General features: G+C 26.8%; 1 protein-coding gene across 2 annotated transcripts; it reads left to right on the top strand.

Moving 5' to 3' along the window:
- Window positions 1-11045: 11045 nt before the first annotated feature.
- On the top strand, window positions 11046-11915 carry LOC113859024. 2 transcript variants are annotated; one of them, XM_027491841.1, is made up of 2 exons: window positions 11086-11563; window positions 11612-11915. In XM_027491841.1, exons 1-2 carry the CDS (start codon window positions 11166-11168, stop codon window positions 11631-11633), a joined length of 420 nt encoding a protein of 139 aa, XP_027347642.1. In that variant the 5' UTR covers window positions 11086-11165; the 3' UTR covers window positions 11634-11915. The 2 variants fall into 2 exon arrangements, with proteins under 2 accessions (XP_027347641.1, XP_027347642.1); XM_027491840.1 differs by having other exon boundaries at window positions 11046-11915.
- Window positions 11916-12132: the final 217 nt, after the last annotated feature.

Raw genomic sequence — 12132 nt, forward strand, 5'->3', positions numbered from 1 at the left:
TTAAAAATTATTTAAAAACTTTAAAGTCTTAAAGATTATAATTAGCAATAGTATAACTATGATTATAATAATAAAAAAATTATTTAATTATTTTTAGCTAATTTTTATTTCAAAATTAGTCATCTGTTAGATAGTAACTAATTATTAAATTAAAGATTAGTATTTTATTTTAAAAATTTAGAAGTTAAAAGGATTATAATATGTATTAAGTATATTTGTTACTTATTAGTTTATTTGCATTTAGAAACTAATAATTTCTTTAAATTAATTTGTATAATATTTTTAATTTAAAAAATAATAGTTAAACATAGAAAATTATAAGTTATAGGAATTATATAATTTGTTTTAGCATAGTTATTATTATTATTATTATTATTATTAAAGAAATTATTGAAAGTTTTAAATAAAGTATATAAACTTTTTACATAATTATCATCAGTTTATTAATTTATTTTTATTTAGAAAATTATTATTTGTATTAGTATAGTTATAATAATAATAATAATAATAATAATAATAATAATAATAATAAATTATTATTATTATTATTATTATAATATTATTATTATAACATAAATTATTATCAAGTTGAACTAATTGTTTTCATTTGTTACTTAATTAGTAGTTATTATCTTAATTTTCATTTAAAATTAATAATTTCTTAAGTTTTTAATATTTTTAAATTAAAGATTAAGAGTTTAATTTAGAAAATTATAAGTTATTAGGATTATATAATTTGTATTACTATAGTTATTATTATAAAATTTATTTAAAGCTTTAAATTAAGTATTGAAAATTCTTTCTTAATTATCATTAGTTTGTTTTGATTTAGAAAATTATACAACGTAAGGATTATAATTTCTATTAGTATATTTATTATTATTATTATAATAGAAATTATAATTATCATTACGTTAGAAACAAGTTTTTGAAGTGCTAACTTAGACAGTAGTTAGTAGAAACCACTTTGTAATAACACATTTAGAGAGTAGTTAGCGTTGAATCGCTCTTGAATCTATACTTCTGAACTGCTCTTCAAAATTACTCTTGGAGAGCAGTTAACAAAAATTTGCTCTCCAAGTTTATAAGTGAAACAAGCTCAATTCATGAATCTTTTCGTCTTGCCAACAAGGTTGGTCTCTTTTATCTTTGTAAATTTTTTTCGTCTTTTCTGCGTTAACAAAGTTGGTATCTTTGGTCTCTTTCACGCTTGTAAGTTCTCTTCGTCTTCTCTGTTCTCTTCATCTTCTTTGCACTAATAAATTGATGCTTTTTCATATCTGTATGTACCTTTTTCACTGTTCTTTCTATTCTTTCTTTTTTTTCTTTTTCTCTTTATTAATGGTGAATCATCCATTCTCTCTTTCTTCCTTTTTATCTCTATTAACGTTGAATCATCCTACTAATTTGTTCTCTTTTTTTCTACTTATTTGTGTTTGGTTCATGCAGATATGAATTGTTCGCTTAAACACAATGTATAAACTCAAGATTCAATTTTTATTTGTGATAAAATGAAAAATTTTTGAATATCAGACCTATAAATTAAAATTTAAACGTAACAATAAATTAATTTTAGTTTGCAATAGAAAACTCACAAAGAAATAAATTTCAGATTCGTGATTTACACATATACTTTAGAAAGCGGTTCCATGCAGAACCGCTTACACACATTGGATACCGCAAGTTTTAGAGCAGTTCTAAACGCTTTTTAATTTAAAACAGAACTGCTCTCACATCTTCTTTCTGATGTAGTGTATCTTTAGATTAAGTATGTAAATGATTATTTGTAAGTTTATCATCACTTTCATAAATTGAGTTAGTTTATTATGAATATTGAATTTTGATTCTGATGACATCATCTTCGAGATAGAGTAGGGTCATAAATCTTAGTTGTAATTTCAAAGTATTCATGTTTCAAAACACTTATGTGATAGTTATGATTACCCGACGTTGAAAGGTAGAAAGATCCAAGCTTATTCCTACTAGTTTTGAAGGTGTTTCAAACAAAATCTTTCCTGTTTAGAGGTTGTTAGTTTAGCTGCAGTTGTGTAACTTTGTCATATTCTAGTTGATCTTCTATTGGTCACTATATTAGTGGAAACATGGAGGCCAATGACTCACACTGTTCACCTACTCTTTGGAGGGTGTACCATTACACTTCAAGACAATATCATTTTGTATGGTCTATAAGTTGATGACAGACCCATTATATGGAGTACTCCAGTGATTAGGTATAGATGATGAAGGATAACCTTGGTATTAGACCTCCTCCTAATGTTTTTGTACAGAGTGACCTAAAGATAAGTTAGTTGGACCAACATTTTACTGACATGGTGATGTGGGATCAAAGTTCCCTCCAAATCACAAGGTTTGTTAGAGTGTATATGTTACTATTGATTAGGGATTATATGAGGCATGACTATTCTACTAGCAAGGTTTCAGTTAGGTGTTTGCCTTTACTCAATGATTATCAAGTGACTAATCAATATAGTTGGTGATATGCAATTTTGAGATTTTTGTACCAAGAGTTGTATATGACCACCAATAAAGATCATGTTTTGTAGGAGGCATGCTTACATTGATCATCATGTGGGGATAAGAGAGGTTCTTATTCTCAATACCCGTAACTCCCCTACACTCATAACAACATCTTCTATATAGTGCAAGGTAACCATTATCATTTTGTTTCATTCAATTTAATGTAGTTATTATGAATATAATTTCATTTAATCAATGTATTCAAACAACTTTTGGTAGTGATTATAAGCATTGGAGTGAAGAAGGAAAAGAAGGATTTTCACTATTATAGATATAAATTTGATTATCTTAGACGTGACAAAATATTAAATTTTATTTTATTATGCTTATAAATATCACCAAATTATTTAATTATTTTCCATTGTTTTGTTTGATGATTTTGATATTGCATATTGTATAGCAACCATATAGTATCAATGTAATGAATAAGCTGCTCACCGTTTGCACTCAGAGTATGGATACATGTTGGGTGATTATGTCACTTATATCTTTCTATATTGTGAGTGGCACTAATTTGACCAAGTCATGCATTAGTTTGGTATAGTACAACATATACCTTACCCTTCATGTCAACTTGACCATTTACTTGACCTTACTCTTCAAGGGAAGACTAGGGTTAATTGGTTAACAAAGTTCAGAGATGCATTGAACATCAAGGAGTAGAGAAGATATTGGGTGATAAGTAATGATCTGCAATATGGTTTGCTTTCATCAAATTCGAATTATATGTTCGTATGTTACTCATACTCAACATTAGATGCATAGGGATTTAGTTGTTGGAGTGTTACTAGTAAATGTCTAATAGTAGTCTACTATGTATTACTATTGTTATTATTTAATTAATATTGCAGGGTGATGCACTTGAGGGCACATTTCCTGAGCACAAATAGGAAAGACACATTTACCTTTGATTATTTGAGAGACCTGTGCGAGATCATGTTATACCCAAAGAATAAGTAGGACTGTACTATAGAACCTGCCTCATCATTTGACCTTGTAGTGTAAAGTACAAAGATTTGTGATCAAAATGTTTAGATTCCCCCACTAAGGCAACAATGACAAGGCATAGACTTGCGGCAAGGCTGGAGTGGCCAAATGGTATCTTTTATGTATCATTACAATTCTCTTTCCATCCTTCACAGTTAAGACCACCTATTATATTTATTCCATTATATAATTTATATCTTTGATTTCACTATTGTGAAATTACTTTTCTTATAGACCTTAAATTTCATGATTCTCATAAAACATACAAGTTCTCCTACAATCAAAGGTTTAAATAGCACTAATTTGAATCTATTATTCTTTGATAAGATCTCCCTTGTATGTTCTTGAGTTCTTAGTATTTTTGCTAACTCTTTCTTCCTCCTTTAGCTTTCTTTTGATAGTTGAGAGAAAGTGCTCATTTCTGATTATCGTAAAATTGAGAAAAAAGAAAGAGAGACTGTAACTCCTATTTTGATAATTTCTCTTTTATATAGATGGAAGGAGAGAATAATGTTTCCTCATAATTGTATTTACAATTATACTCCTAATGACTTTATATTTTATATTAACAATTATTACGTTTAATCTTTAATTAGAGTTATGCTATAAATTATATAGATCACTATATAGATTATTAAAATAATCCAACATCACCTACCTATTTTTACTCATCTCAGTATAACCAGTACCTATTGTATCAATATTTATTCATCACACCTTCACTCTAAGATCCACTAGTATTTCTGCTCAGAGTACTTGATCATAATTTTTAGCATTCTGCATATGATTCATCATACATAGATTCTACATGTCAAATATTGATCTTAATGCCCAATTTGGTATCGCTCAAGATGTTTCAGGTCAAGATGTGTGACATAACCCATATCATGGTGTTAAAAATTGATCTAGGTAGTGCATCCTCACGCAACATGACTAGTAACATTAGCTAAATTTGAATTGATTAATGTATTATTTATTTTTTTTGCTTATTTCACCCAAACTTAGTAATTTAATGTTTTTTTTTTTTTGCTTATTTTCTTTGTAAAGTCTTTGATTATTTTATGGATAATGTTCCATGTATATTAAACAATAGTACATCTTCATTCATAGCACCTTTAAAGTTTATGAATAATGTTATATTATACAATAAACTTAAAAATAATATAAATGTAACATGAAGTTTTATACAAACACTAACGACTAATAATACATTAATTATTTTGGTTTTGTAAGTATATTGATGTTAGTTATAATTAATTTTTTTACAAATTCTACACCTTTATTGAGGTTATGACTTAACCTAATCCATTTTATTTTTTATAGGCGTAAACCTTGGTTGACCCTTACCTCTTGCTCTTTCATCATCAAGTAAAAATTTCCATTTTTTGTAAGAATGTTGCTTTTATTTTTTAGGAGTGACCACTGTGACAATATGCATTAACAAGTTATTGTATTGAATAAATAGGATCAACCTATTGCCAAAAATCAACTCATAACAACATAAGTAACTATCACATGTAAGCATAGAAATCAATATGTCTAAAACCTTCCACATTCACAAAATCATGTTGAAAGTATGACAGACCATTTGTGACCATTCCTTTGTGGGCTTAATGATTAAAATAATATTTTTTTAAAAAATAATTATCAAAATAAAGTAAAAAAAAAAAAACTTATTCCCTGTCTGGGGTAAATTTTTGCCACGTAAGCAGTAGTTTTGTATTTAAACTAGACAAAATTAATTTTTTTATTATTTATTTAATCATTTCGTTTAAGAGAGACGAAACACACCACAAGTTGACACGTGTTAATAATTTTGTATAAAAGAGGGACGAAACAATAGGATCTCAACACGTGCCAATATCTCGTTAAATTTGTCTCAAATTAAGACAAAACTATTAAACATTGACACGTGACTTGCTTTAGTTAAATTCGTCTACGTTTAAGAAGAAATATGTTTTACCTGTTAACCAACCGACTATCACTGCGCCCAAAAATTATATACATAGTAAACATTATAATAACTTTACAAATGACCTTCTCACTTATCGGAAATTCTTTTTGGGTCTATGTTTAGATAGGAGCAGGCTCTTCGGTGCTGCCAGACCAATTGTTGCCTGCCCTGTAGTTGTTTTTGGTGGATGTTTTGTTGAGCAAATATTGGTTTATACTTGTTTGTGTTTTGAAAATGCAGATAACCGAAAGCTGGAGTTATCCTCCACTGAATGATACTGCAGAAGCTACCAGCCAAGTGGCTGCTGCTCTTACTCAGCGAGGATGGACTATCTGTGTGTTTATTTATTTCTTACTCTAGTATCTCTTTGTCATCAAGATGTTCTTTGCTCAGACTTTTGCAGTATGTTATTCATTTATATGTGGTATAGTAGGATAATCTTTTTGCTTGTGCTATGTACCAAAAAACAAGTTATAATATTGAGTTGAACATATTAACTGTAAAGTTTGATGCACATTAACATAGGAAAATCTGGCTAATATTATATCAAGATGGTATTGAATCAGAATTTTTTTAAGTGAATACTGATATTTATGGACTAATTAATTTGCCTATTTTCTTTTTTAATTGAAGGACTACTAGAATCTAATAAGCAAGTAATTGTAATTTGTACAAGTTGTATGTAATATATATCCATAAAACAACAACAACAAATTAGTAGCTACGGCAAAATTGTCCGTTGGTTTAAATCCTTATATTTATATTATATAATATACGTATGATTTGATTGAATTTAAATAATACAGTATTAAGAGCATTTTTTTTAATTTTAAAATTAGTTTTATGTTTTATATTTTATTTTATTTTTAAAAATAGAAAATTGTTTTTAAGAGTCCCAATAGCATTTATGTGTTTGATTTGGGTCGAAGTAGATTCAACTCTGAACACTGAGCACGGCTTGTTTGGTTGGAGCGGAGACAAAATTGTTACTATGTATACAAGTTTTGGGCGCAGTGATAGTCGGTTGGACAACAGGTAAAACATATTTCATCTTAAACGTAGATGAATTTAACTAAAGCAAGTCACGTGTAAATGTTCAATAGTTTCGTCTTAATTTGAGATGAATTTAACGAGATATTGACACGTGTTGAGATCCTATTGTTTTATCTCTCTTTTATACGAAATTATTAACACGTGTCAAGTTGTGGTGTGTTTCGTCTCTCTTTTAGACGAAATGATTAAATAAATAAAAAAAAATTAATTTCGTCTGATTTAAATACGAAACTACTGCTTACGTGGCAAAAATTTGCCCCAGACAGGGAATAAGTTTTTTTCTTTACTTTATTTTGATAATTATTTTTTAAAAAAAGTATTATTTTAATCATTAAGCCTCACTTTGTGTGACTGGATTAAATGTCTTATCAACCTCAAATCTTGTTATTTTCATGTCATATGGAAGAACTTAATGTGGTGAAGTTTTCTGTTGTTTTTTTTTATATATATACAATTAATTTTTTATAAAACCTATGCTCATTATTAAGGTAAGTGGTGACTTTTTCTCTACGTTTCACAAAATATTGAACCATACATCCTTATCTGCATTTAACAAGGGTAGTAATAAGATTTCTAACCCCTTTTAAAACCTTGTTATTGACCTTTGAAAGATTAATGGTCATGTGCTTATAACAACACTCTTGTTTCTTATAAGCCAAAGCTCATTTCTCATTTGATATGCTACCAATCAAGCTTTGTATTTCTAGAGCTTTGTTACAAAGATCTTTTCAGTTTATCTTCAAAGATTAGCTTGCATGATATATACTCTACAATTATAATAAAACAATATTAGCAATTATAAAAAAAAATTTAACGATATACTTTACATATGATCATAAAAAATATAATTATTCTTATTAGATATTTCTTCAAAAATGTAATTTTAAATCAGTGATTGAAATTATTTGCAATATGACAAATGCAATAAATATGATAAGCATTTGGAGGTTGTCATCCAATGTGTGCATTTGAAACAACACCTTTTATACTTTAATGGTAATCAAATATCAAACAAAGTTTTGTTTTTATAGTTACGTGCAAAAAAACCATAATCAACAATCATTCCTATGTCACTAGAGTTTCTCCTTCGACAACGATAAATGCTATTAGCTAAGAACATGATTATTTTCATCTTGTATTGTAGGAATAAGCAATGTGTGACAACACTTACCAGATAAAAATATTTCATCTACTTATATTATGGGTTTGCAAAGTTGAAAGCTTTACAACATTGTCTAAATAATCAAAACAATCATTGAAAAGCTCTAAATTTATTATCCACTTGATGACTAATGACATAATCATTAGTTTTAATTTTATAAATAGATCAAAGATCATGTAATTGCATGCACTCTAATCATTTTAACAATGTAGCATATGATTCATCCTAGCAAATACATACACTTATAATTACTTTTTGTTTCACCTTCCATGCTTTTATGTACAAAATTTTATATCTAAATTAAGTAATCATCATCTCTTGAATTTATGAAATAGGCACTAATAGTTCTTGATTTACCATACCTACAAACAATAAAAAAATATATAGAAAAGATAATTCATGAGTAAATTATTTCTTAAAAAATATGTCATTATATTTTGATGGTCTTGAAAATTTTTCATATTAACACATGTATGTGTACTACTTCACCTCGTAATTTTTCACTTGTTTAAATTGTTTAGTGATGATGCTTTGACTCTTCATAGACAACCATTACTATGGTTTAAATATTTCAACTTGGATGTATTTGTATATCAATTATAATGTGTTTTTAACATTCTTTTTAAAGTTAAATAACAACCCAACATATTTAGCATCATCTTGCACCCATGAATTAGACTCATTCAAATATTATCCTTCCATTTTTTGATCAGGATGTTTCTAAATAATATAGTTGTAGTGTAGACTAACATTCCAAAAAGGAATTTCACTAGAAAATGCATTACGAAAATATTAGTGTGCATAATTGATTATGACATGTCCTAATCAAGTAAATCATTAATAATACCTATTATGTTTTGTTATGATATATTCAAGTTAGAATCAAAATTATCTTCTAAGTCAATATTAGAAAAAAAAAATTAATGTAATTTCTCCTTCATCATAATTATGCTCATCATTTTCATCTAAAATTCATTTCTTGCAATAACTTTGTAAATCAATATTTCTATCAAACAAACTATTAATACAAACAAATTAGTAATTTGTGGCTATACTCAGTGTAACTACACAATGACCATGTCAACATCAATTTTTTTAAAAAAGTGTTAAATCTATGTCTAATATCATTGAGAGAACTAAAGAATTCTCACCAAATCTAACGTCAACATATAACTCAATCATAGTTTTACCATATTGTTATCAATGCGTACTTATTATGTAATCAATGTCTTCCCTATCATATATATATATATATATATATATATATATATATATTCAAAGTAATATATTATTTAACACTTGCATTAACAAAAAAAATGTGAAATTAATCTAAAAACAACGTCATTTTGTTAATGATTAAATTTTTTATGAATCTTTATTTTTTATGCTTCCAAATTGTCCCTCATTTAATCTAAATTACTTTTTTATATATATTCTTCAAAAGTCATACCTCCATTTCCTTAAAAAAATTCTACTATTCCAATAGACAACAACAATAATAATTCCACTCATTCTATTTTTAAAGAATTAAAAAAATATTATTAAATAAATAAAAATAAATTACAATTAATTTAACTAAAACAACAAACTCATGAAATACAATTTTGTTAAATTAATTATTCAATTGAAATTAATATAATTAACTAACATTATACAAATTTATTAAATAAATTTTAATTGTAATTAATTTAACATAATTATATAACTATAATTTATTAAATATATTAATTCATATTATCAATTTACAATTTATTTAAATAACCAACTCAAAGTAATACAAATTTACTAAACAAATAAATTAATTGAGACTAATTTAAATAACTAACATAATTCAAATTTTTTTCCAATAACTAACTGAATTTAATATAGCAATTTAATTGTAATTAAATTAACTTAGTTAATATAATTTTACTTTATCTAATATTAATCAATTTCAATTAACTAACCCAACATAACTAACTAATATCATACAAAATACTTAAAAACTTTACAATATTTTGCAAACCTGATCGAAGTCTATTTGAATCTTCTCCAAAAATTTACAAAATTACGTTGAATTAGTGTGGTTTATTTAGGAAAGTTTTTTGAATAAAAAAGTTTATCTACATACATTTATCCAATGAATAATGTTACTTATCAACTCACAGTAAATTTTACTATCAATGTAGGCAATACTATTTTCACCGTTACTAACGAAGTCTATGATGTTGACATATGCTACACGGGAATTTTTTTTAATAATAATAGCAAAATTAGTATCGTATAACAACACTATTATTATTATTATTAGTGAAATCTTTTGTATAACATGTCACCTTTAAAAAATTTCACTCTAAATTATGATGATACTTATTAAAAATAATGTAAAAAAACTAAGGATGACATGTCAAAAATTACCTCAAACAAAAAAATTATATTAAAAAATATATTTTAATAAATAATTTTAAAAATAAAAGGTCATTGTATTCAATTCACATATAAAATTATATGATAAAGATATAACTAACAGTTTCATTTTATACTAAACATTACTTAGAAATTAACATCATAAATATTTATATAATATTGAAATTTTTATACTTTTATTTTTTAATAAACTAGTAATTTTTCGTCTATTATGTAGTATGATTAATTAAAATAAATAATTAAAAATATGTGTATAATTATTTTAAAATTTATAATTTTTTAAAAATAAATATTAAAATTATTAATATTAGATAAAAATTTAATTAAAATTAAAATAAATATTTAATATAAGATAATTATGATAGGATAAGAAAGAGTAATTTTTTTTTCTATTAAATGGGCTGAAAGCCTGGAGTAATTTTTAAAATACCTTATAAATTAAACAAGTATTTTATACCCTCTTAACGTAAAATAATTATCATTCTTAATTTAATATTAACTCAGATTTATAATACCACTTATCCTTTAGAATTTGTAAAGTTTAACTGAATCGAGAATTGAAAAAAAAAATAAAAATAAAAAAATTAATGACTGAATTAATCAATTTATAGAAATATATTTCATATTATTTTATATAATAAAAATTAAATTATAAAGTATCCTTTTATTTTTTTTCAAAAGATACAACGTAGTTTTTATATATTTATATATATACGACAGTAAAAAAATATATAAATAATTAAATTTAATTAGATTATTTTTAATTTTAATAATATGTATATGTATTTTGAGATAATCAATAATATTAGTGATTTATTTAAAAAAATATAAATATCCTTAATCTCTAATATATACAAAATCACAACTGAAAACAAAATATTCTAAAACTAATTCTGTTCCAAAATAATTTTAAAATTCGTAGTTTCAAAATCTTTCCATACATATTAAAGGGAGAAGTAAAAGGGGAAGGGTTTTAGGGGGTTTTAAGCAGGATTTATTATTCTTCGCGTACAAGAGTAGAGGAGAACCCTGTATCGCAGCCACCGTGTCTGAAACTTGTACCCCATGTCCACGCCCCCGGAGCAAGTCCCGAAGGAGAAATCCGATGCAAAAGCAGAGGATATTCCTGCGGATCAAGCAGGTTCGGAGTCTCCCGGAGCAGAAGCAGAAGCAGAGGAGGCGGAGGAGGAGGAGGAGACGGAGTGCGGGTTTTGCTTATTCATGAAAGGGGGCGGATGCAGAGATGCATTCATCGATTGGGAGAAGTGCGTCGATGAAGCCGATACCAACAAAGAGGATCTTCTCGAAAAGTGCGCTCAGGTCACCGCTGCGTTAAAGCAGTGTATGGATGCCCATTCCGATTACTACGAACCCATCCTTAGGGCCGAGAAACTCGCCGAGCAACAAGCCATCATCGAATTAGAGAAGGAGAAACAGAATTCCCAACCAAACGACGAGCAACCCCCCCAACCAAACGACGAACAACCCCCTCAACCAAATGACGAACAAACCCCTCCTCAAGATCATAAGTGAGACCCCATTCCAGTGCCCTTTTATTTTTCATTAAACTAAATCTTATGTTATACTTGTACCGTCTAGTAGCGTTAGCGCAAATAGATTACACCTATTTAATGTCATTGTGACTTACAAGAGTGTGTGGGTCTGGGTCCTCTCATTTTTTTGTCGCAATAATTGGAATTACCAATATTTTCTTACTTGGTTGGATTCGCAGCTCTATGATATTTATTATTCTAGCTCTGCTTATTTCATAATTTGGGTGTGTTCTGTTATATCTGTTGCTATTTTATTGTCTAGTTATTGATTCATGCCCTATTTTATTCTATACGATTCTCTTTTCTATGATAACTGTGTTTTGATTGTTCTGGTGATTAGCTTTGAAGAAATTAATTAGATGTTCCAACTCATAGTAAATGAAGGTGCCGAATAACTCATCAAAGGAATTTTCCAAATCTATAAATATTTAGTTTGATCCACTCTAGAATAGCAAATATTCAGTTACTCACTCTTAGTG

This window comes from Abrus precatorius, unplaced genomic scaffold (genome assembly GCF_003935025.1).
Source record: "Abrus precatorius isolate BTA unplaced genomic scaffold, Abrus_2018 Scaffold2, whole genome shotgun sequence".
NCBI classification, from domain to species: Eukaryota; Viridiplantae; Streptophyta; class Magnoliopsida; order Fabales; family Fabaceae; genus Abrus; species Abrus precatorius.